General features: G+C 36.9%; 1 protein-coding gene across 1 annotated transcript in view; it reads right to left on the bottom strand.

Annotated features, from left to right (window-relative positions):
* The window catches only part of PARD3B (par-3 family cell polarity regulator beta), a 1,042,097-nt gene that overhangs the window by 441,985 nt on the left and 573,036 nt on the right, over positions 1–27,076 (bottom strand). The window contains 1 exon segment of the mRNA XM_036858752.1: positions 7,099–7,284. Within this exon segment, the coding sequence (XP_036714647.1) occupies positions 7,099–7,284 (186 nt within the window).

Raw genomic sequence — 27,076 nt, 5'->3', positions numbered from 1 at the left:
TCAACCAATATGAATGGCACCATTCTTCACAAATAAGAGCTCTATTTTCCAGACACGATAAATTGCACTCTGATGTACACACCGTGGTGACGTGGCCCACACTCTTCCTTCTCACCAAAATGCCCTTTGCGTTCCTGCTCACCTGTTGAATATCTATCCTTCAAAACAAGGCTCAGCAACTGCCTTCCATTCAGTTTTCTTCACAGGCAGAATTAATTGCTCCATTTCGATACCCATGATACTTTTATATTTGTCTACCATAGTTCTTATCATATTTGAATTGTTTCTGTATTTATTATGCTACCAGTTTCCTGTATTATGGAATGAGTCTTTTTAAATTTTCTGTCTCCAGTGTATTATATATTGTATAACTTGCTGTAGCTGTAGATGTTCCGCAAGTGCTTGCTAAATTGAATCACTTGAAACATCTTTCATTCAGGTGCTTTGGACCTGGTGTAAGTTTCATCTACAATGGACAAATTCTGTAACTTACAAACTGTAACTGTAAGAGATTCCTGATCCCAGGCTGGCTTGGAGATGCTGGCACATGCTCAGAGAAACTTTATAATTCTAAAAGTGAAGCTTGATTACTTTCTGTGTACTAGCTCAATATCCCCTTGTTCAGCTATTGTAAAAGTTTAAATGTATCTAATTCAGTTATTAAGAGCCTCACTCCATTTTATGTAGCACATCAGTGAAGTCCCAGCAATGCACCATTTATTCAGCATCTGTGGTATATGAGACTTTAATTAAAGATAACTGAAGAGTACTTTTTAGAGCATCAAAATATACATAATCCAAACCATTCTGATATAATGTATTATAATTCGTTCCTTTTAAAAGATCTTCTGGAAACATATGGGACATAAATAAACATACTGCAACTTACAGCCTTCACTATCGTCATTAGTGAATTTTACAATTTCCTCAGCAAGAAGTTTCAGAAGCACTGACTTAGAGTCATCACAAATATTCTTTGGCCTGCTTTGCAGCAATAGCACTCTGTGCTTGTTTTACACTTTTTCTATTTCCTGTCCTTTCAGTTTTCTCTCCATCCCTTCTTATCTTCTTCCTGATTTTCTGCTTTTAGTTTACTCTGGCTTAGAAAACTGGATAACAAAAAGCTTATTAAGGTGTATGTGTTATATGAATCAAGAAGATCCTGCATGAATGCCTAACTAGATTAGAATCTCAGAGGCCTTTTCAATTTAATGAAAGGATCTTATTTATTCACTTTAAAAACAAACAAACAAACAAAACTGTGCTCTTGTTTGTGCTAAGATTGCTAAAAGTCTGGTCTCTAAAAAGACGGACCCAGAGCAGAATGCCTAGACCAAAGCTCTGACCATGTTATGAACTCAGTATCTCCTATAAATACCCACAATGCAGGTGAATATAGCTTTTCAGGTAAGAGGTACTATTTTCAAAGTATCATGATCATGTTATATCAGCTTTTGTAGATAACAATTTAGTTTTTGATTAGGTCTACCAAGTCTTATATTTTTTCAAGCCTCCTGAGGCAGTCATGGAGTTCAAAGTACACATCAAAATGACACAGAGTTTTAAAATTTTATCCAGCATGATATAAATTTATTTCTTAGATGCATTTCCATATATAAGATAAAAATATGAAAGTGCTAAAAATTGGCAAGAAAAAGCAATGATTGATGCTGGTATTATGGGATTTTGAAAGTAATGTTCTCTTAAATCTCTTTAAAATTTATTGCAGAAAACCCATAAATGATAAGCCTGATTATATTAATTAACATATACTAACATTTTTGGTTTTTTTCTAAAAAGGAAATTGGTTTAAAATATTTGGCATAACAGAGTTGATAATTCTTTTTTCATGTTTAAGTTAGTGATTTTTTTTTTTTAAGGCAAAATTATTATTGGGTATATAGTGATGGTGAATTTTTCCAGGCAGAGTTCCTGCTTTTAGTTGTTCATAAAATATCACATTTTTGTGGTTAGGATGAAATGTTAGAGTTTGGCTTCTAACAGCTGAGGATTTGCAATAAAGCTGTTTACACACCCAGACTTACAGTCCTTTTGTAAGAGGTAAAAAGCTGGAAGACATGACTATAGGTAATGATCTTTATAGCTCTCCACCAGTAGAAAACACTATCAATTTTAAGAAAAATGGATAGTTGAAGAAATCATTTAACATTTGTGTTCCTTAAAATGCTGTCCTTTTTACCTTCCTTTGAATTCATTAATTATAGATCCACCACATGATTTACAGATACCAGTAGAAATGGAGGTGGAAATTACTCCCGCTAGGAACTCCTACTGAACTCCTGTTAAGTAGCTTGGAGGCTGTTAAATGTTCCATAATATGAAGAGACACGGAAATTCAGCATCAAGCACCGTGTTCCCAGAAATTCTAGGACTGTGCATATTCTCTCCAAAAATTCATACTTTTAGTCATTTTAAAATAGGGGGATCGCTTGTACCATTTAATTTTTTTTAACCTATTACTAAATGGCATAGATCATGCAATTCTGCATCTCTCAGCGGTTGTATTCCAAATTTCCTAAGCACACAAGAATCAAATTACTTAAATTACGTCTATTTTATATTCTGAGTGCATGCATTTGCAATTAGCTATGTCAGGCATTTTTCTTTCATTTAATTTCATCATCATCAAGTAGTATTTATTAAGTACAAACCTAGCTAATTAATTTTCTAGAGAATAAAAGGTATTCTTAAATTCATTCTCTCTATTTAAGAGCCCTTAAATAATCTACCTGACATATGACATTTTTTCCCATAGCAAAAACTGCCTTTAAATTTTAATTTTTACATTATTGTTTCAAGGTTTCAATAGAACACATTACACTTCCAAAGTAAGTATATTCAAATTAAGAAACATCATTCAGAATTAGTACAACAGGCTCCATGGAATTTTTATTCTTACTATAAAGGGTGTTAGTATTCTACCTTAATTTTAAAAAAAATCACCATTCTAGTTATATATTTTCTAAAAGTAATTTATTTTTAAGGTAGAAAGAGAAGAAAAATAAGCAGTTTAAGTTAGTATTGTCAATAGACATAAAAATGCATTTTCTCTAAAAAACATTCAGTTAATAGAGTACGTCAAAAGCAAAGGAAGAGAAAGCCACCGATCCCAGAATTCAAAATGTTTAGCACATGAGGATGAAATTATGTGAGGTCTTCAAACTGATCGCCTAGACTTTCTGTGTGCTTCCTTGGAAAAAGAAAAAGCTCATTTTTATGTAGATTTTGGGAAAGGAGAATATTTTTCTCAAGTTATTATTTTTCTAACTGCACAAAGACAATATTCCATTTCATTTATCAGTAACAACAACAACATATTCACTTTAAATTCCAATTACAAAAAATGAAACTTTAGAAAAGCATCCTCATGAAATCCTAATTTCATTCCACTCATAGTTCTCAGTTCATGAGAAAGTTAACATATATAGTTGCATCTAGTATAATTTGGTTCTGGAAGCAATTACGCTACGCATTCAGGGGCAAATGCCCAGGAAGAATGACAGAAACTAAAATGGAACCATGAACATTTAAGGCATGTTATTGTTTAAGCAAATCAGCATCAATACTCTAATCCACATTTGGCTGTTATGCTCAGTGGTCACTTTGGCTGTACACTGAAAAGCACAGCTCAAAGGGATGCTTCAGAGGGGTCTACAAAGGACTCCATAGGCTACAGCAGCCTGAAATGGCAATTGCTGTGACCTGCCAGTAGCAGGGAAGGGTGTCTGGGCTTTACTTCTTGACATGCAGACTGGAATTTAAATATTAGGATGAGATTAAGCATTTGAATAATTCTGAATAGAGTAAAAATACTGTTACTTTGCCGTTAGAGTGGGTGAAGGATTCACTTCCAGGAGGGAATTCTAGGGTAGCTAGATGCTCTTATTTTCAAATAGAGATTTATATCTTTATTAGAAATGACTCAAATAAGAGATGGAATGATAGAAAGCAGCAGCCAGAGAGGTAAGGCCGGGGGTGGGGGCTGGGGGGGGGGAGGAGGCCCTTAATTATAGTCACAGTTATCCCGGGGTTTTACATCTGGCAAGAAGTAGCCTGTCTTTGTTTACACCAATGGAAGTTCCCAGGAGAATAGAGCACACAGAAGCCACAGGAAGAATTTGGTCATACTTTTCAAAGTAGTTTAGTTTCCAAAAATCCACCTTCCCTAAAGGGGAAAACACCTTGAGAACCAATTAGTGGTAGGAAGAGCCAGGAGAAAAAGAGTGTGCCCTGGCAGGAAGATTATTTTGTTGATTTCAGGTAAAAACCTCGGGCCAGATGCTAAAGTGGATGTTCCCCATGCTTATCTCCCCTCTGCCCCAGGGACAGTGCAGTCTGTTACATTTGTATCTTCTGAACAAGGACAGGAACAAAGTCTCAAAACAATCCTCCATCACAGAACAGGTGGCAATTTTCTGAGGAGTAACAGTGGATTATTGGAACAGCAGAAGGAGAAGAGAAAAATACTTTTCTTTCTCCTGGTTAATCAGATTTCTTGCGAGCAAAGCTTAGGTCTCTACCCTCTACACTGCAGAAAGTAAACAAGAAAAATGGATACTAAACATTCACAATAAGGCTAAATTCATGATTGATGCCTCTTACTATTTAAGATCAACTATAAATATGCTGTCCAGTAGTTTTTAATGGTGTGATTGTCTGACTCAGCAGACAGTGTCAGGAAAGAAATTTACATAAATGCAAAGTGAAATCTTTCTGCCAGAAACAGGACTGTTAGAAACTGCTTAGGTAAGGAGATGCTTACTTACACAAACATGGATATACGTATTAAACCTGCTCTCCAATATCGCTTGAGCTTAAGTTATTGCCCATAAAAAAGCTAAGATGTTTGCTTTTAATTTCCAAAAATTCATTTTAGTTTCAATTTTACTTGGAATAAATTCTGTAAATAGAGCTGTCATTAGGAATAAGAAGAATAATGTCAAGTTGGTATCCACAAACATGACCAAGACTCATCCTTAAACATAGCACTTGTTTAGATGGCTTGGCTCAGGATGATAAGCATGATATAAGACAACTCCAGGACAACAGCCCCTGATCTCTGGAAATATGAACAGATGAGATGAAAGAGCTTTTGTCACAGGACAGCAGAGCACAGGCTCCAAAGTCAGACTGCCCGGGTTCAAATCTTATTTTAAGCAATTCCTGGCTTTGTGACCATAGGAGAGGCACTAATTATTGAAATCTGCAATTTTCCCCAATGAGATGGCATGATTATAATGCAGTGTGAATGTGAAGAATAAAATTAGAGAATCCACCTAAAATACTTATTATACGGCCCAGCATATATTAAGCACAAAACAGAATGAATGTTACCTGACGTTGTTGTTGCTATTATTACTATCATTTCCCATCTGCTCCTGGTTCTGCATTTCTGAGCCTGATTGGAGAGTTTGATAGATTGGATGATTGGCCCCAATTCTCCACCCTTCTCTGTACCCAAATGTTTGTCATAGACTCACCATGGGTGGACTGTTTCCCTATTCCTTACATTGACCTTGGATTCAGTCATATGACTTGCTTTGGCCACTGGTATGTGTGAGGAGTGACAGCATGCCAGTTTGGAACCCAGAACTAAAGAGGCTTCATGGCTCTCTGACATCAGCTAGCCTGGTAGTCCAAGGTGTAGTTAAAATATGTGAAGCACGCTCAGACCTGTAGATCTACAGTGCGATAGAGACATACCAGCCTGAATCAAAGCCCTTCTAGTTGCCCTGCAGGGCCATGAGGGAAGTAAAGGCTTACAGATGTATGTTACTGAAATGTTGTCATTACTTATTATGCAACAGAAGCTAACTGATCCAAGGAGTGCATTAAAGAGTTATCTATCCCTAACGCATTTCTTCTTTCCCAAAGAAGAAGATATTAGCTCAGAGTCTAGGTCTGAAGCAAAAGTGGAATGATTAAGTGTGAGGAGACAAATGCTTCAATAAAGCCAGGATCCTAGGACCAGGGGGGGCCTCCTGTAAACTCTAACTATGCCTTCGTGGCTTTTGAGTGGGAGAAGGCACACATTATTAATATCAAAATGATTTTAAAATGGCTAACATTTATTCAACGTTTATCATAGGTGCGGTGCTAGGCATTTTATATCTATTGTCTTTTTTTGTCCTCACAAGAGCACCAGGAGGCAGGCACTACTAATTTTACTAATTTTACACATGAGGAAACTCAAGCACACTGAGGACAAGTAAGTTGCCTACATTCAGCCACGGTGAGAGTAGTGAAGGCAGGATTCGAGCTCAGGAAGCCTCGCTGGATGGCATGAGACAATGATGATGGTGAGGACAGCTGACGATAAGCACAAACGTGTTTTCCCCCCTCTCTGTAATCACTTCACTGCTTTAATCACATTGTGTACATTACTTTATTCAATCCTTAGAACCCTATACATTAGGTATTATTATTAATGGTGCGCTACTTGGAGCACATGGTGGTAGAGTTGCATGTGAACTTAGGCAAATCTAGTTAACCATCATATTATGGTAACAGCTATGATCATGTTGCCCGCCCCTGTATGAAAGGGCAGAATCATGTTCTTCTCTTTTTATCTGGAAATTTATAAGCTTCTCTAAGTTCAAAGGCAAATATGCATTCCCAGCATCATGGATTTTCCAGTGTATAAACTGTGATAAATGACTTTAATTTGACCTACAGTCTCTCCGACTCCACTGAACTTTCATTCTTGCAAGCACAAGAAGTATAGTTTCTTATTTGTTGCTTGGATGTTGACTTGTTTTTAGTTTTGCTTTTCTGATTGCGTATTTTTAGGTTCAACCTTGTTAGGTTACAAACTCAGAAGAATCCTAACAGTGATAAAAAATAATGTAAAAGAGAATATTAATCATGGTGAGTTTTAAGAACTATCAATAGGACATGACCACTTAAAGTATGAAAACAAACTGTCACCCAGATCTGTTCACACATACATTTCCTGCATCTGGCAGGAAAGCCTCAGTGGTCTCAAGCCTTCAGACACTTTCTCCATCCAGTCCCCAAGCACAACGACGACATCTCTAAATATCTTCTCATTGATGTGCAAACATCACCCCTACCTACCTTAAAAGCAGCGCCTCCGTGGATGATGGATTTGATAAAAATCCCCAAGTCTGTTCCAGTTTCTCGAGATTTGTTCCCCTTCAAGCTCACCCCAAGACCAGCAGAACCAGAATCATTCAGGGGGATCTCGAAGGTGAGTTGCTCAGTTGTTTCCAGGGAGAGTGCATAGCAGTCACGTTCTCCTTTCTGTTGGAAGTGCACATGAAAGGAGTAAAGGAGGAGAAAGCAGATGAATATTTATACACTCAGATGGCCAAACACAGATGCAACCAGCAACATGGGATGACTGGACCTCTAATAGCTGTAATTCTGCTCCGGGTGGGCAAAGGCTGGTCTTCTCTCTCTGCAGGGGCCACCATCACATTGATGGAGTGGAAGGGAGAGGTCCCTGGGAATAATATTTGGTGATGGTCAACAGGGAGGATTCTTTGGCAAGGCTCTCCTACCATATGAAACATTCGAAAAGTATTTGAAAATGCAGCAGGATATTCTCAATAATTAAAGAGACTGGATGTTACTTAGGGAATCTTAGGTACCCGAAAAGACCTTAGAGGTAATGTGATCTCAACACCTTCATTTTACAGATGAAGAAACAAGAGCTCAGTGTAGAAACGTTCTAAAATTTGGGGGAATATTTGGCTTCTATAATTTAAAACATATCATTTACCGTGGAAGCAAGGCTATTGATAAAGACTGTCAATAGGATACCGAACGCTGAAAAAATAAACTGTTCATTTTAAAGTTAGAGATGTGATTTTTTAACAGGTATCGCTGAATTAAACTTCACTTTGTCAAAACTCATGCCTTAAGCTTGCTCCTTTGGATAGTATAACTCACTGTCAATTGGTTTTTGAACCTAAACAAAAATGATAATGCACAACAAATATTCATGTCATCTTTGACAAATGACACTTAGCCATAAGCCTAGCTGTTCTAAAAAAATAACAGAGTATGGTAGCAAAAGGCATAATTAGGGTTCAGGGCTCCAGGGAGAAGCATGCAGTTAATCATGTCTGGTCCCTAGTGTTTTCAAATATACAGAAGTGGGGATAGAAAAGTGCTGATAAAGTGTATAGGTGCCCCTCCTGCATCCCTCCCGAGCTTGCAGAAATGTGAAACTCTGCCCCGGTGTTTAACTGAAAAATTTGAAAGTGAGATAGCCCTGGAAACCACCAACTCATTCCAGGTCGGTAGTTCCTTTTGCTCTATAATTATGTCTAGAGACTCTCATCTTAAGGTCACTTTGAGGGACACTTATGTAAAATTATGTATTTTCAAAATTATCGTGAATGTCTGAATGTCAGTCACAAAATAACAACTATGAAATCAGAAGTAGCAAAGAACCCACAATTAAAACGGGATTAAGAGGTCTGATCATAGCCACATCCACTGACATGGCATCTTCGACTCCTCCCAAAGCAGAGAAAGCCCATGTCTAGCCTTAGAGAAATAGTTCCTTCATTTAATTTCACTGTAAATGAAGTTCGCTGTAAAGATTTTGACAAGGGGTAGTTTCAAAGAAATTAAACTTTATTGCTTAATTTAATAAATCTATTACAGGTTAGCTCTTTTAACTAACTCATTATATTTCTACCTAAGAAACAAATCCCATTATTTGATACAAAGCAGCTCAGGCTTTCTTTAACCTCAGCACGGGTGACATTGGGGGCCTGATAATTCCTCATGGGGGCTGTCCTGTGCATTGAAAGATATTTAGCAGAATCCCTGGCTACTACCTACTAGATGCCAGTAGTATCTCCTTTCCCAGTTGTGACAACCAAAACTGCCTCTAGACATTGCCAAATGTCCCCAGGGCTCAAAATCACCTTTAGGTGAACACCACTACCCTGAACCAACAATTGTCAAATGCAGTCACGTTCAAGGCAACCAGGGTCTAGAGAGGCAATGGGGAACCACAGTGAGTGCTGCCTGATGATATGTTCCTAAGTACCAGGAAGGGGTGGCAGTAAAAGTCCCTGCAGTCAACTGGGTCTCATGCTCAGAGGCTCATGACAGACCACTGAGATGGTCAGAATGAACTCCTAAGGAAGTCTGCTATGTATTGTATTAGCTATGTCTCTGGTTATATGGCAGCTAATTTTTCAGAGGCAGAAATGCAAACTTTGTGGGATGAACAGAGTATGAAAAGTGAAAAATACTGAATTATTGGTGTGTGTGTGTATATGTATGTATATATATATACATATATATATATAATGCTGCTTTTTACTTATATTAGAACACAGAAGAAAGATGCAGTCTACCAAGTGGTGTTTGCTAAGTTAGTTATGCATATATATCTATATATTATATATATGCTGTTTTTGTACTTTTTTATTAAGAATCACAGAATTATATAAAACAGTGGTGAAACACACTTTTAATCATGTGAGAATATGACAGTATTAGGCATAAAAGCTTATGTATACAGTACATTTCAGTATGTAACATATACTCTATACTCATATTCAGACACCTACTCATCTGCCTATTACCTGCCTGCCTTCCACCCCCGTCCCATCTATCTGCATAGGAAAAAACTTGGTATCTACTGCCACTGCAATATGGACTGTTATTTTCTTCTTTATAATTTGTTTTCCAACACTTCTCAATTATAAAACAATAAATGTTTTTAAAAGGAATTTATGAAGATATAAGAACCATTTGCTATATTATTGCACTGACAAGTACAGAGATAGTAAACACATCTCTATAATGACACACATGTACGCATTTACACACACACGCACATAGATATACAGATATGTCTAATATCATCAATACTAGATATAATATTTATACATCCTACAGTAGTATTTATACTATACATATTTTTTAACACTATACACAATACATAATATGTATATATGTTCTATAAATATAGGTGTACGTGTGTGTATACTAACTCCTCTTAGAGTCACCAATGACCTTCATGTTGGTAAATTCGATGGTCAATCCTCGGCTTTCATCTTACTTGGTCTACAGTAGCATGAGACCCAAATTATCAAGCCCTACTTCCTGAAACACTTTCTTCTCTTGGTTCCAGGACACCACTTTTCAGCGTTCATCTCCTACTTCACTGTCTACTCCTTTTCCAATCTCTTTTGCAGACTCTTCCTAATCTCACCAATCCCTAAATACTAGTGTCCTAAGAATCAATCATCTGACCTTTTCTCTTGTCTCCCATCCTCACTTTCTAAGCTACCTCATCTAACTTCTGCCCCCAATCCTTTGCGTCACCTCCTCCCTCTGCTTTGAATATTCCTCCCTTACATTCCTGCAGACCTTCTTCCCTTATTGCCTTCAATTCTGTGTTCAAATGTCAATTTATCAGAGAGGTCTTCCCTGATCATTCAGTTTAAAATTGTTTTAAGGTTCTCCCAATACTACCCTACCTGTGTCCATTAACCCGATTTGCTTTTTCTCCATAGCATTTACCACATACTATATACTTGCTTGCTTACTTTTTTTAATAGTGTCTTTTGAATGCAGGAACTTTTATATTGCTCTGCTTTTTTTTCCATCAATGTATCACTGATGCTTAAAACAGTGCGAGACTCAAAAATAGGCCCTGGATAGGCCCTAGGTTCCTGCTATTCTGGATTTCATTACTTTAAATGTTTATACAAATTAGTTTTTACATTAAAAATAATTATAAAGAGCGTACAGTATCACAGTTATAAGAAACCTTAGAAGTAACCTCGTCTAATTTCCATTTTCATACCACACTTCCTACTCCTAGGAGAGATAACCCAGCTCAGCTTCAGCATTGTATTCTCAATGAAGGCACCAAGATGTGTCATAGCTACCAATCTGTGACAGGCGTTGGACTGTTCATGATTTAAAATTGCATCATGTACCTCAAATCATAAGTGAACATTGCAAACAACAATATTCATGGTACATTTCATCAAGTTTGGGGAGCCCTGTGATCAAGTACCCAAAGCCACATTATTTATCTACCTGTCCTCCTGTCTATACAACCATGCATATACATATGTGTGCACATACACAGATATAAATAAAAGTTTCATGAGACAATACTTACCGAGAGGGCAACACATTCTAATGTTTTCTATTCTATTTCATTATTTTTTAAAATTTGTCACGACCCACTACATTAATTTCATAATCCAATAACGAATCACAGTTTTCAATTTGGAAAACACTGCAATGATATATAAAGGCGTTGTTTTTATTAAATAAAAAAAAGAAATGGAATGCAAAACCAAATGGTGAGTAACATGTTAACTGCCTTTTCTTTCCTAATTTTCATAAGCCATTTTAATGCTTTATCCTACCTATCCCCTAGCCCTTAACTAACTCTTTATTCTCGTTTACACAAACTTCCTTCAAGTTCCTACAGATGTTGTTCTGTTACCATCCTAATTATATATCTCTCCGCTTCTCCTTCCCATTCAGTTATTTCTTTTTCTATTTCTCCATTCTCTCATTTTGTTCCCTGAAATACTATTTCACTTTCTAAGCATAATGAATAATCTCTCACAGTTGGAATTCGGATATGAGACTGGCCCATTCTGGCCTGAGTGAAAAGAGTCAATCAACAAATTTTTGCAAACAAACCAGTCATTCAACAAATTTTTATCAAGCAGCTACCATGTATCAACACTGCAAGTGAAATGGCCAGTCTACACAGAACATAATTGGTAAAAAGGTTGTTGAACAGCATGGCAGGGCCTTTCTGTTTCACTCACAGTATTATCTGACAGGAAGGAATAGAGTTTAACTACAGGAAAGAGGAAACAGAGGAATCTACATAGTAGGAGCTTGACATATACAACCATTTTTATCAAACAAATATCACAAGTAATTATTTGGTGTGAGAGGAGGAAACAGAGGCAGGAAGATGGATGACTAAGGAGGAATCCGTATTATTAGCTTAAGAGTGTTCCAAATGAGGCTATCTTTGGAATCACAAATGTTCCTGTATTGCAAAGCAGTCTTGATTCACGCACACAAGTGGTAATAACCCAGTATTTCAAAGCCTGGGGGAATCCACCAGTCCACAGGGCCAATGTTCAATTTCCCAGAAGCCCAGGTCAGACCTGAAAGCATCCATGCTGAACCTTTTATGGCCCTCATTTCATTAAATGCTGTGCTCTTGGCTCAGCACCAGCAAGTTCTGGATGTCTTTGCCCCGCCTCCCAAATGTGTAATTAGTTTGTGTTGGGAGCAGCTTACTTTATGCGAAAGTTATGTTTTACATGCAATCATTTTGTCAGTTACAAAACTCACACAAAGGGGCTTTAAGGCAAAAAAAAAAAAGCTTTTTTTTTTTTTTTTTTTTTTTAATATAAAGCAAAAGCCAGACCTGGCAATTCTGCCAGGATAGATATTTTATAATTAGCTTAACCACTGCTGAATTTGCCTAAATAAATTCTCAAGAATTTAAGGTGCTGAAACTTTTGTTACAGCTAAATAAATTTTCACAACAATGAAAGGATAAGACACCTTCAACACACTTAATTTTCTGAAAAATTTTAATCTTCCGAAAAAGCATGGGTAGCTATTATTAGCATGAAAGGTTTTTGGCCAATTGGATTACATAGAATTTAAAATGTGAATATTGCCCTAGAGTGGAGATCAGAGACTCATTCCAACAGCCGGGAAGCGTTTTATTTTAGATTGTACTTTTAAGAGAGTCAAGAAAAGACAACAGGGCTTCCCTGCTGGCCCAGTGGTTGAGAATCTGCCTGCCAATGCAGGGGACACAGGTTCGAGCCCTGGTCTGGGAAGGTCCCACATGCCGCAGAGCAACTAGGCCCGTGAGCCACAATTACTGAGCCTGTGCGTCTGGAGCCTGTGCTCCGCAACAAGAGAGGCCGTGATAGTGAGAGGCCCGCGCACCGCGATGAAGAGTGGCCCCCACTTGCCGCAACTAGAGAAAGCCCTCGCACAGAAACGAAGATCCAGCACAGCCATAAATAAATAAATAAAAATAAATAAATAATTTAAAAAGAAAAGACGATGACGAGAGATGAGCTAGCACATGCAAAGGTATGTGTGATCTAAAGACAACCATTGTAATAAATAGCAAGGACTTTCCCACCACTGCTGCTAAACCAGAAGAATTATTGGTGATTTACAAGTAGGCAGATTATCTTTTAAAGTCTTTTGCCCTCTGAACTATATAGACAAATCACCAAAAAAGAATCAGAAATCAGAGTACAGATAATTTTTAAAATTATGAATTATACTATAGGTGGTTGCAAATTAACCCCAAACTCAATATTATATACTATCACACAGAAAAGGAAAATGTAAGTTAATGTTGCAGTAAGTAGGGCAAAAGCTTCACAGAGCTATATGTAAACAACACTGCTATTTACTTTCAATGAAGGAACGATTTTTAAATGATATTGTTATAGTTTGCTCAGTAATCAATATTTTAAATATATGTTGTTATGTGATGTTTTAAAGTATACATTCATTCATTTTAAAGTAATTTTAAATCAAATACCTGAAAGAAGAAAATACTATAAAATATTTGTGACTGAGACACTTCTTCATATGTTTTGAAATCCATTCCCCAGAAAGGGGGCAGAAAGGGGAACTATTGAAAGCATAAGCTGGTCTCTGACTGAACTTATCAAAAACCAATTTCCTTTATGTAAAGGATTAATCTAATACCAGAAAACAAATGTCAAAAAATGGCCATTCTTTACTGCCTGTTCAATATAAAAGTATCATAATATAATACTAAGTCAGAGATTAAAACTAGCAAAAGTAAAGTCAGTCAGAGTTAAGATTCCTATAGCAACCTTTTTTCCCTCCTACTTACAGTATATATACTTGAAAGATCAGCAAATTCAACAGTTTAAGGACACTGGAAATTTTTTTTTTTCCTTTTCAGATATAGATTAAAGAAGTGAAAATAATATTTTGTGTCATGAAATGTAATATAGATTAATATTTTATAATTCAGACAGCAAGTGTTTTTATAAAACTAGAACCTGCTTTTTTAATATCAAGAAACAATAGATCTTTTTGTTTTGTATTTAGTCTTTCCTATTAGAAGTCAAAAGACTTTAAAGTATTTTACAGGCAATAATTCAGTAGTTAAAATACAAAAAGACATGCTTTTATATGAATATAAGATTCAAGAACAAACAAAATGATTGTAATAATCCAGTGATCTAAAAAGGAAGCAGGGTGGGCCTGATTCTAAGAGGAGCAGACCCATTTGAGAAACTGGGTTCCTAGGTGAAACACTTCTAATATTTTGTCATCGCAAAGACACTGCACGCCAGGCTACCTGCACCTAATGCCTTTAAAAGACAAGAGAACTATCACGGACAAAAGCTAAACATAAATAAAAATACACGGCACTGCAGGAAGTGGGCTCCCAGGTAGGGTGCCTGCTCTGACCACAGCTCAGTCCGGCCCACTTCTCAGGAAGTGGGTGTCCCCTGACCCCATGACACAGTCAGTCCACAGGCTGCTAGAGCTCCCCGAGGACGTCTGGCCCCAGGCCATGTCCAATTAGGGCTGGCTTCAGTAACCAACAAACTGATTCCTTCTCAGACTTGGATCACTCTAAGGTCTAACACACAGGGGCACCATCATTGCATATAAGGAAAAAAAGGAGGGTTTCCATGATGACAAATTCTAGGGAAATGATTTATGTTTGGACTTTTCAGTGCTTTTAAAAGTTAATACACATTCCCTAATTTACTTGACCATGGAATGCATCTTTGCATGAAGTGTACTACAGGAAAGTGTTCCCTAGCGTACACTTAAAGAAACGCTGCATTAGAGAACACAGGGAAGGTTAGGCTAGAAAGGAATGGAGCAGAGAACAGAGAAGACTCCAGAAAGAAATCTGGTAGGGCAGGAACAAGGTCCCAGAGATGCCACATAACCTCATGGTTCAACCTTCCAGTTCCATTATTTCTGCATCACACTCTGGGTATATGTCATATGTCACAATTTCCATCAACAACAAAAAGAATCATGGAAGGAAAGTACAGTCTCATGCCAGGCTTCAAAAGATGCAGAATAGCAAGTACATTCTGAAGCTTTTAGAATAAGGGAGTCCTTATTCCATAAAGGGGAATACATGACATTTAGTTTCCTGATGTGAAATTAAAAAAAAAAAATTAAATTTGTCTGGGACTGGGAGATTTCTGAAGATAGTTTAAGGACAATGAATTACAGGTTGTTTTCACTGGCCTCTTAGGAAGTGTGAAGTCACAGAATAAAATCTTAAATCATCAGAGTGAATATATAAGAATGTTCTACATAACACCCTCTATTCTTAGTCTATGTGTCATTGTTTAGGGTACAAGCTCTTTTAGTAAAGATGATATACCTTTTGTCCCAACTCAAGAATTCTAAAGGCAGTGATTACATCTCAGGTACCTACATTCTCCCTAGAGGACCCAGTAAATGTTCTTTTACTTTAAGGCACAGAGAGTCATGTTTATTAAATTATGCTATAATGAAGTAACAGTACTACCACAGCCTCAAGAAAGTAATATTTTCATGAGGGCTGGGGTAGGCGGTGTTTGCTTGTTGGTTAAGCCTTGTAAGAAAATAATATAATAGGAATATAACCACTTTAACCCTACCCTTTTCTCTGATGTCTGAATTGCATCTAATGAGACTCCAGCTGGAAACCAATCCCCTTTAGTATAGTATTAATGATAAATAATCTTAAATTCCAAATAGAGATTGAGAAATCTCAGTGGGAAACAACCGTTTTAAATTCACAGTACATGCTTACTGTTGTAATGAGAATATTCTTACCATACATATATGCCATTTGTAGATAAAGACATATAATTTGCCTTTTATCTTAATAATTAAATCAATTACCCTGTTAAAATTAATTTTCAGATAAAAATAACTATAAAATAAGAAGTCATTTAGGTTCTAGAGTATAAAACCCATTAGATTTAAAACGTGGATATGTCTTCCTATCCTCACTACTACTAACAAACTGATGGGAGAAGGGAGGGAAATCTACCCAGAGTTAATTAATGGGGAAAAGTGAACGGATGTGTCAGTCAGCTGTTGCCTCCCAAATACTGCATAACAAACCAATCCCAAAATTGTGATATGAACAATAAGGCATTTATTTCCAGCTCACATTTCTCAGGTTGACTGCTGTCTGGCTGATATAGGCTGGGTTCAGGTAGGCTGGCTTCCAAGCTGTGGATGAGGTGCATGTCTGCTCCACAGATCTCTTAACTTCCTTAGACCACTGGGTATCTGAAACATGTTTCTCACATGATGAAAGGCAGGAATGCAAAAAATGAAAGTACATTTAAAGCCTTTGCCCATAAAACATCTACTAACATCTCAATGGCCAAATAAATTCATATGGCCAAGTCTACAGGCGAAGTTTGGAAATACTCTCCACACATCACGAGACCATAACCAAAATATAGGTATTTAATGCTACTATTTGGAAGTGAAGAATTGAGACAAATAATCCCATCCAACAACTGGGTGATACACACACACGAGCACACACACAAGGGAGATATCCAGGGCTAATGATATATCATAGGGTTTATATTTCTCTTAATCATGTCTTTTCTTTTGGTAACACATTTTCTATTTGACACATATATGCATCTGTTATCGTCTGCATGTTTTTGTTCCCCCCAAAATTCATATGTTGAAATCCTAATCTCCAAGGACATAGTTTTTAAGAGGTGGGGCCTTTGGGAGGTGATTAGGTCACGAAGGCGGCACCCTCATGAGTGGGATTGGTGCCTTTATAAAAGAGACCCCACAGAGATTCCTAGCCCTTCCACCATACAGAGATACAATAAGAAGTCTGCAACCCAAAAGAGGGCCCTCACCTGACCATGCAGGCACCCTGACCTTGGACTTCCAGCCTCCAGAACTGTGAGAAGTAAGTTTTTACTGTTTATAAGCTATCCAGTGTGTGGTACTGTTATAGCATCCCTACTAGAATGAGACATCAGGCTATAGTCATCCTATAGTCTGGCCTTCAGAGTGGCTTCTGGGTCTGTGAGATCTCACCAAGAGAGAGGAAGTAGGTCGCCGAGATCTGAGAAGACTCCCTCTCTAACGTTCCTGCAGTGTTTCTGCCAGGTTTTTTTTTTTTTTTAATTTAATTTTATTATTTTTTTATACAGCAGGTTCTTATTACTTATCTATTTTATACATATTAGTGTATATATGGCAACCCTAAGCTCCCAGTTCATCCCACCACCCCCACCACCACCCCCTGCTTCCCCCGCTTGGTGTCCATACATTTGTTCTCTACATCTGTGTCTCAATTTCTGCCCTGCAAACCGGTTCACCTGTACCAGTTTCCTAGATTCCACATATACATGTTAATATATATTTGTTGTTCTCTTTCTGACTTACTTAACTCTGCATGACAGTCTCTAGGTCCATCCACGTCTCTACAAATGACCCAATTTCGTTCCTTATTATGGCTGAGTAATATTCCATTGTATATATGTACCACAACTTCTTTAGCCATTCATCAGTTGATGGGCATTTAGGTTGTTTCCACAACCTGGCTATTGTAAATAGTGCTGCAATGAAGAGTGGGGTGCATGTGTCTTTTTGAATTATGGCTTTCTCTGGGTATATGACCAGTAATGGGATTGCTGGGTCATATGGTAATTCTATTTTTAGTTTTTTAAGGAATCTCCATAGTGCTCTCCACAGTGGTTGTGTCAATTTACATTTCCACCAACAGTGCAAGAGGGTTCCCTTTTCTCCACACCCTCTCCAGCATTTGTTGTTTATAGATTTTCTGATGATGCCCATTCTAACTGGTGGGAGGTGATACCTCACTATACTTTTGATTTGCATTTCTCTAATAATTAGTGATACTGAGCAGCTTTTCATGTGCCTCTTGGCCATCTGTATGTCTTCTTTGGAGAAATGTCTATTTAGGTCTTCTGCCCATTTTTGGATTGGGTTGTTTTTTTAATATTGAGCTGTATGAGCTGTTTATATATTTTGGAGTTTAATCCTTTGTCCACTGATTCATTTGCAAATATTTTCTCCCATTCTGAGGGTTGTCTTTTTGTCTTGTTTATAGTTTCCTTTGTTATGCAAAAGCTTTTAAGTTTCATTAGTTCACATTTGTTTATTATTGTTTTTATTTCCATTACTCTAGGAGGTGGGTCAAAAAAGATCTTGCTGTGGTTTATGTCACAGAGTGTTCTTCCTATGTTTTCCTCTAAGAGTTTTATAGTGTCCAGTTTTACACTTAGGTCTTTAATCCATTTTGAGTTTATTTTTGTGAATGTTGCTAGGGAGTGTTCTAATTTCATCCTTTGACATATAGCTCTCAAGTTTTCCCAGCAACACTTATTGAAGAGACTGTCTTTTCTCCATTGTATAGCCTTGCTTCCTTTGTCATAGATTAGTTGAGCATACGGGGTTTTATCTCTGGGCTTTCTATCCTGTTCCACTGATCTATATTTCTGTTTTTGTGCCAGTAGCGTATTGTCTTGAAGCTGTAGCTTTGCAGTATGGTCTGAAGTCAGGGAGTCTGATTCCTCTAGCTCTCTTTTTTTCTCTCAAGGTTGCTTTGGCTATTCAGGGTCTTTTCTGTCTCCATATAAATTTTAAGATTTTTTGTTCTAGTTCTGTAAAAAATGCCACTGATAATTTGATAGGGATTGCACTGAACCTGTAGATTGCTTTGGGTAGTACAGGCATTTTCACAATATTGATTCTTCCAATCCAAGAACATGGTATATCTCTCCATCTGTTGGTGTCATCTTTGATTTCTTTCATCGGTGTCTTATAGTTTTCTGAGTACAGGTCTTTTACCTCCTTAGGTAGGTTTATTCCTAGGTATTTTATGCTTTTTGTTGCAACGATGAATGGGATTGTTTCCTTAATTTCTCTTTCCAATCTTTCATTGTTAATGTATAGAAATGCAAGAGATTTCTGTACATTAATTTTGTATCCTGCTACTTTACCAAATTCATTGATTAGCTCTAGTAGTTTTCTGGTGGCATCTTTAGGATTATCTATGTATACTATCATGTCATCTCCAAACAGTGACAGTTTTACCTCTCCTTTTCTAATCTGTATTCCTTTTATTTCTTTTTCTTCTCTGATTGCTGTGGCTAGGACTTCCAAAACTATGTTGAATAAGAGTGGCGAGAGTGGACATCCTTGTCTTGTTCCTGATCTTAGAGGAAATGCTTTCAGTTTTTCACCATAAGAATGATGTTTGCTGTGGGTTTGTTGTATATGGTGTTTATTATGTTGACATAGATTCCCTCTAAGCCCACTTCCTGGAGAGTTTTTATCATAAATGGGTGTTGAATTTTGTCAAAAGCTTTTTCTGCAACTATCGAGATGATAATATGGTTTTTCTCCTTCAATTTGTTAATATGGTTTATCACATTGATTGTTTTGCATATATTAAAGAATCCTTGCATCCCTGGCATAAATCCCACTTGCTCATGGTGTATGATCCTTTCAATGTGTTGTTGGATTCTGTTTGCTAGTATTTTGTTGAGGATTTTGCATCTATATTCATCAGTGATATTGGTCTGAATTTTCTTTTTTTGTGATATCTTTGTCTGGTTATGGCATCAGGGTGATGATGGCCTCGTAGAATGAGTTTGGGTGTGTTTCTTCCTCTGCAATTTTTTGGAAGAGTTTGAGAAGGATGGGTGTTAGCTCTTTTCTAAATGTTTGATAGAATTCACCTGTGAAGCCATCTGGTCCTGGACTTTTCTTTGCTGGAAGATTTTTAATCATAGTTTCAATTTCATTACTTGTAATTGGTCTGTTCATATATTCTATTTCTTCCTGGTTCAGTCTTGGAAGTTTATACCTTTTAAGAATTTGTCAATTTCTTCCAGGTTGTCCATTTTATTGGCAGACAGTTGCTTGTAAGAGTCTTTTATGATGCTTTGTATTTCTACTGTGTCTGTTGTAACTTCTTTTTCATTTCTAATTTTATTGATTTGAGTCCTCTTGCTCTTTTTCTTGATGAGTCTGGCTAAAGGTTTATCAATTTTGTTTATCTTCTCAAAGAACCAGATTTTAGTTGTATTGATCTTTGCTACTGTTTTCTTTGTTTCTATTTATTTCTGCTCTGATCTTCATGATTTCTTTCCTTTTACTAACTTTGGGTTTTGTTTATTCTTCTTTCTCTAGTTCCTTTAGGTGTAAGGTTAGATTGCTTTATTTGAGATTTTTCTTGTTTCTTGAGGTAGGACTGTATTGCTATAAATGTCCCTCTTAGAACTGCTTTTGCTGCATCCCGTAGGTTTTGGATCGTCGTGTTTTCGTTGTCATTTGTCTCTATGTATTTTTTGATTTCCTTTTTGATTTCTTCAGTGATCTCTTGGTTATTTAGTAACATATTATTTAGCCTCCATATGTTTGTGTTTTTTACGTTTTCTTCCCTGTAATTTATTTCTAATCTCATAGCATTGTGGTCAGAAAAGATGCTTGATATGATCTCAATTTTCTTAAATTTTTTGAGGCTTGATTTGTGACCCAAGATGTGATCTATCTTGAAGAATGTTCTGTGTGCACTTGAGAAGAAAGTGTAATCTGCTGCTTTCAGGTGGAATGTCCTATGAATATCAATTAAATCTACCTGGTCTATTGTGTCATTTACAGCTTGTGTTTCCTTATTTTCTGTCTGGATGATACGTCCATTGGTGTAAGTGAGGTGTTAAAGTCCCCCACTATTATTGTGTTACTGTAGATTTCCTCTTTTATAGCTGTTAGCATTTGCCTTATGTATTGAGGTGCTCCTATGTTGGGTGTATATATATTCATAATTGGTATATCTTCTTCTTGGATTGATCCTTTGAATCATTATATGTGACCTTCCTTGTCTCTTGTAACATTCTTTATTTTAACGTCTATTTTATCTGATATGAGTATTGCTACTCCAGCTTTCTTTTGATTTCTATTTGCATGGAATATCTTTTTCCATCCCCTCACTTTCAGTCTGTATGTGTCCCTAGGTCTGAAGTGGGTCTCTTGTAGACAGCATATAGATGGGTCTTGTTTTTGTATCCATTCAGCAAGCCTGTGTCTTTCGGTTGGATCATTTCATCCATTCACATTTAAGGTAATTATTGGTATGTATGTTCCTATTACCATTTTCTTAAGTGTTTTGCGTTTGTTTTTGTAGGTCCTTTTCTTCCCTTGTGTTTTCCACTTAGAGAAGTTCCTTTAGCATTTGTTGCAGAGCTGGTTTGGTGGTGTTGAATTCTCTTAGCTTTTGCTTGTCTATGAAGCTTTTGATTTCTCCATCGAATCTGAATGAGATCCTTGCCAGGTAGAGTAATCTTGGTTGTAGGTTCTTCCCTTTCATCACTTTAAATATATTGTGCCACTCCCTTCTGGCTTGTAGAGTTTATGCTGAGGAATCAGCTGTTAACCTTATGGGAGTTCCCTTGTATGTTATTTGTCATTTTTCCCTTGTTGCTTTCAATAATTTTTCTTTGTCTTTGATTTTTGTCAATTTGATTACTATGTGTCTTGGAGTGTCTCTCCTTGGGTTTATACTGCCTGGGACTCTCTGTGCTTCCTGGTCTTGGGTGGCTATTTCCTTTCCCAGGTTAGGGAAGTTTTCAACTATAATCTGTTCAAGTATTTTCTCAGGTCCTTTCTCTCTCTCTTCTCCTTCTGGGACCCCTATAATGCGAATGTAGTTGCGTTTAATGTTGTCCCAGAGGTCTCTTAGGCTGTATTCATTTTTTTTCATTCTTTTTTCTTTATTCTGTTCTGTAGCAGTGAATTCCACCATTCTGTCTTCCAGGTCACTTATCCATTCTTCTGCCTCAGTTATTCTGTTGCTGATTCCTTCTAGTGTATTTTTCATTTCAGTTGTTGTATTGTTCCTCTCTCTTTGTTTGTTCTTTAATTCTTCTAGGTGTTTGCTCTTTAATTCTTCTAGGTCTTAGTTAAACATCTGTTACATCTTCTCGATCTTTGCCTCCATTCTTTTTCCGAGGTCCTGGATCATCTTCACTATCATTATTCTGAATTCTTTTTCTGGAAGGTTGCCTATCTCCACTTCATTTAGTTGTTTTTCTGGGGTTTTATCTTGTTCCTTCATCTGGTACATAGTTCTCTGCCTTTTCATCTTGTCTATCTTTCTGTGATTGTGGTTTTTGTCTCACAGGCTACAGGACTGTAGTTCTTCTTGCTTCTGCTGTCTGCCCTCTGGTGGATGAGGCTATATAAGAGGCCTGTGCAAGCTTCCTGATGGGAGGGACTGGTGGTGGGTAGAGATGGGTGTTGCTCTGGTGGGCAGAGCTTAGTAAAAATTTAATCCACTTGTCCGCTGATGGGGGGTGGGGTGCTGAGTTCTCTCCCTGTTGGTTGTTTGGCCTGAGGCGACCCAGCACTGGATCTGCCAGGTTCTTAAGAGGGACTCTTCAGAGGCCCCAGAGTCCTAATAACTGGCTTGGGCTGCTGAATGTTGCCTTTAACTTTGCATTATTCTTCTTCAGTATTCATCTTCCAAATGTTTTTCTCCTTTGCTCTTATATATACAGGAAAGCAGGCCAAGAGTAAGGGAGCAATTTCTATGGCCTTAATTCCTGTAAAATCAGTCTGTAATTACAAGAAGTTTAAAAGTTCAGCATACTTCCAATCAATATTTCCCTAGATGTAGGTTTAGCAGGACTTCTTTCTTCCCTGAAATAATGGATCTTCATTTTCCAACAAAGTAAAGTATGCTTCAAAGAATAAACAAGGACTATCTCAATTTAGTTCATTCCTAAGGAATTAAATTTTTTAAAATTGATCCATCACAGGTCCATTTTTACTCTGATACATGAAAAACGAAGAATCATCTAAGCATAAAGAGTGAATGAATCTTTTTAGTCAAGCATTTTCCTGATGGTACAGACCTACACTTTTTATGATAATGAAATCATACAAATAGGGAAACATCTTTATTTCGTATGTGTGTATATATATAAAGTGCAGCAATTATTTTCATCTCAAAGGAAATTTTACAGCAAAGTTATAATGAAATCAAAGACTCCTTACTTAGTATTTCCAAACACCCAGTCTTTGTGTCTCAGCATGCAAGCTGCCTCTTCCTTCTCTGATTTTATCAGTAGGAAAACAATTTGCCTTCCTCTGAGTTCCATTCTTCTGTTTTTCTCCTTTTCTTATGATTCTCATCCCTTTCTTTCTATTCTGACAATTATTTGCTGGTGTGCCTGTTTTGATTCCACTATAGCACTGTGATCTCACCAAAGACAGGAATTATGTTTAATTCAACTTTCAATCCAGTTTAGCATCTGATAGAATGTATATGTATAAAAAATATTTGTTAGAGGATGACTTCATAAATTATTTATTTGATGCTTCTCTGCCATAATGTGCTTCTTGAAATAATAGCATTAAAAGGCCAAAAAAAAAGGGACAGGTATGTCTTGCATCTTATCTATAAAAGCATAGTTTTAACACTTCTGGCCTAAACTTTCTAACATGTTTGTTAGATAGAACTGAAGTTAATTAATTAAATGTTACAAAGAGCTTCTCTTACTTTTTAGGTGAGATTCTCTCTAAAAACAATTCTCTCCCCTCCTCCCACTTTGACACCCACTGAAAACTCTTACATACCAATCAAAACCCAGCTGAACTGTCACCTGCTCTCTGTGGCTGGGCGCTCACCTGGGTCTCTATACATAATTCAATTATAGCACTAATCACATTATATTATAGTTATTTGTTATTATATAAATCTTCAAGGATTTCAAGGGCAACAAGGTCCATTTCACTTCTATTTATGCCACTAGCACCTATTCCAATGAATGCCTGAGAATAAGTGTGCAGTAAATATTAAAGAGCATTGCAGACAAGTGCTGCATCAGTTAGTTCTTCCATTGCAGCTCAAATGGGTGACATTTTCACTAATATTAAAAGTAGTTTAAAAATTGCTAGTTAAGTCCCAATACTTTGTAATATAGACCACTGTCACCACCATCACCTAATGGAACTTTGGAGTATTAGGTAGTGCATTTGGGATATCTACAGCAACAGCGATCCCACTTTCTCATTTCTATAATAGTGCTAAGCTTAATCACGACATGTTTGTACTTTGATGCCTATGAAGGGCTGAGCTTTGCAGGAAAATAGCTTGCAAATGTTTCTAAGAACTCACATTTATTTTGGCTCTTCTGATCACCATATCCGCTCTTGAGTTTTGATATGGGGTGGAGTAAACCTGTCACTCACTTCTCCTTTATTATGACAGCTGGCAGTATTTGGCAATTACCCTGTTCAAATTAACCCTAAAAAAGCAATTTTTCACATTCAAACCTAAGACTGTGTCTATGTCCACTCCTAAACAATTGTCTAAGAAGTTTAAATTCACTTATTGAGCGAATTCATTTGTTCTAAATAAAACTGAAAAGCAAATAAACTAAAAGTTGCTTTGACAGGTTTTTTTTAAACTAAATTGGGCAGCATTGTGTAAAACACCAAGTAAAACACTAAATATATTTGGTATCTCCCTGTCTTTGTCCTTTCAAATGTATTGCACATTAGGCACACATAATCCAGAATATTTTTTATACTCTATTTGACCTAAAGGAAAACTCAAATTCTTAATTCAAATATGTTAATGACTGGTAAAAGAGACACCTGACCAATTATTTTCTTGTTAAGGCAGTCCTTGATCCCAGCTTTTTTCTCTATGAATGTAGAGTTCATCTCATTGTTTTAGTCACATCAAAAGTAGGGCATCGGCTAGACAAATATGCGTGATTTATAAAGGGAGCCATATTTTAGTGATACAAAGCAAGCCGTTTAGTGTGTAATGGGGACCGTATGTTCAAAAGCCTCTTCAACTTATTTTTTTCTTTTCTGTTACGTTGTAGAACAGAAACCCAACCTACTAAAAAAACAAGCTGAGAGGCATAATCAAAGAACCAAAAATTTCTATAATTATGAATAAGTGCAAATCATTTACTCATATAACTCAACACAATAGATATTTACCAATTTTAACCATTATTCAGCATCAGTACACTTTGTACTCTGTCTAGATCTCTAACTTCCAACAAAAAATATCTGTACTAGTAGTAAATTCAGCTGCAACTTCCTGGGAAATTTTAAAAGTGTTCTAAGAACACTGTGTATGAACAAGAGCTCACTTTTTTTCCTCAGCATCCTATTAAGATAATCTCCTACCTCCTCTTAAAGAGAAACAGATTTGGGAACTCAAAAAAAAAGAATGGTCTTCCTTTTATTTTCTTCACTCTCTGGTCTATGGTAATTGATGTCGACAATACCACGCTCAATCATCTATCTCCCATGGGACAGTACTTTCAATTAAACCTTTTATTTCATCCAAGAATGCCTGTTCTCATTGACCACTGCACTTTTTATCTGTGGGTTTATGATAATCTAATGCACATCTCCACACAGGCAGAATGGCCTTATGAATCCTTATTGTTCTTATACCAGAAGAGAAGTGCAAAACAAAGTTAGCTCTTGCAGAAGGCGGGAAGGAAACTGCATTTGTTTAACACAGCAAGAGGCCTTTCACTACCTGCCCAGTGGCCTTGACCACTACACTGCCCTGGCCTCTCAATGTGCCGGCTGCCCTTGCCTGGTTGCTTCTGCCTGATAAGACATGCCCACTCCCTAGAGAGCTACTGGGAGCCGAGGGTGAGAGACAACGCAATCTTCGGGTTACATTTTCAAAGGTTTGTGAAGGAAGTAAGACATTTACATGCTATCGGTATTCTTTTATGAAGAAACCCTACAGGTTAAAGAGGAACCTCTGAACTACTATTTGACTGCAAAGACCGGGCTTTAAAAAAAATAAGCCTCTAGCTTGTTTGCAGGTATTTTGCCTTTACTTTCTTTCCAACTAGGATGTATATGATTTGGTTCCCAAAGTACACAAAGAAGTGCACAAATTATTGTGGCATGTTATTAACTTAACCACCATGAAAAATTACACATATATTTTTTTACAGTCATACTCAGGCAGCTGAAGACAAGGCTCGATCTAGTGCACTTCTATCTCCTTACGATATGGGGAATAAGTCACTCTTATGTAGGTCCTCACACATGAACAAGTACGGCAGCCTTCATCTTTGTTCAATTTTCTTGCATGCCTACATAGCACATAAAATTATCAAGTTGATAATTACATTAATATTTATTTATATAATTTACTTACAACCTGTCTAGTACCCACGAGGAAATGAGGTGGCTTGCATTAAGAAATTACATTGAAAATATCTGCCAAGTTTTCAACAAGGTGCTAGTGTTGACACAGTCATATTTTTCTAATAGAAGAATCCAGAACCCAGATATTTTTTTTTATTCCATTAAGGATGGCCAAATATTAATGAATAGTGTTTGTAATTCATTCACTTTTCTCTATGTGTAATGGAAATAAGCTTTAAATAAACTGTGACTGTGGGTACAGACAAGGCAATTTCTAGTCAGAAAACAGGTTGTATGCTGTAAGTTGGTTTGTAAATTTGATTCTTGGGACTCGATTTTTTTATTTCCCTAAAAAGAAATACTGGTAAATTGTGCCTAGGTTTTAATTAGCCATCAAGGTTTGTTCACTCTGCAGTATCTTCAAAACATAACAGTACATAGGAATTTACATTCTATTGGATGGGCTATATTTAAGAATGTTCTATGGGAAAATACACCTAAATTTCCAATTTAGGAAAGAAGGAACACATTCTCTTCTGAGCTAGCTATGGGAGAAGTCTCTTATGGTACCCAAAGCTATGGTGGTGTCAGGAGAGTATTAGAAAAAGGGCTCCATCTGTGTCTACTAACTACTATGGCAACAAGCACCACAATGGCAGGGGGTTGAAATGGTGGCAAGAGAGATATCTATTGGCAATTTGTTAGCTATACATTTACGTAGGAGAAGGCATTCTTTAGGTCAGAAGCTCCCAAGGCACTCTGAACTGTGGAACAAACACTCAGAGCTGGACTTCTGCTGCCCATTTATATATACAGATTATTCATA

This window comes from Balaenoptera musculus, chromosome 7 (genome assembly GCF_009873245.2).
Source record: "Balaenoptera musculus isolate JJ_BM4_2016_0621 chromosome 7, mBalMus1.pri.v3, whole genome shotgun sequence".
NCBI classification, from domain to species: Eukaryota; Metazoa; Chordata; class Mammalia; order Artiodactyla; family Balaenopteridae; genus Balaenoptera; species Balaenoptera musculus.
Note: the sequence above shows the minus strand (reverse complement) of the source record. Positions and strands in the feature narration are given on the sequence as shown.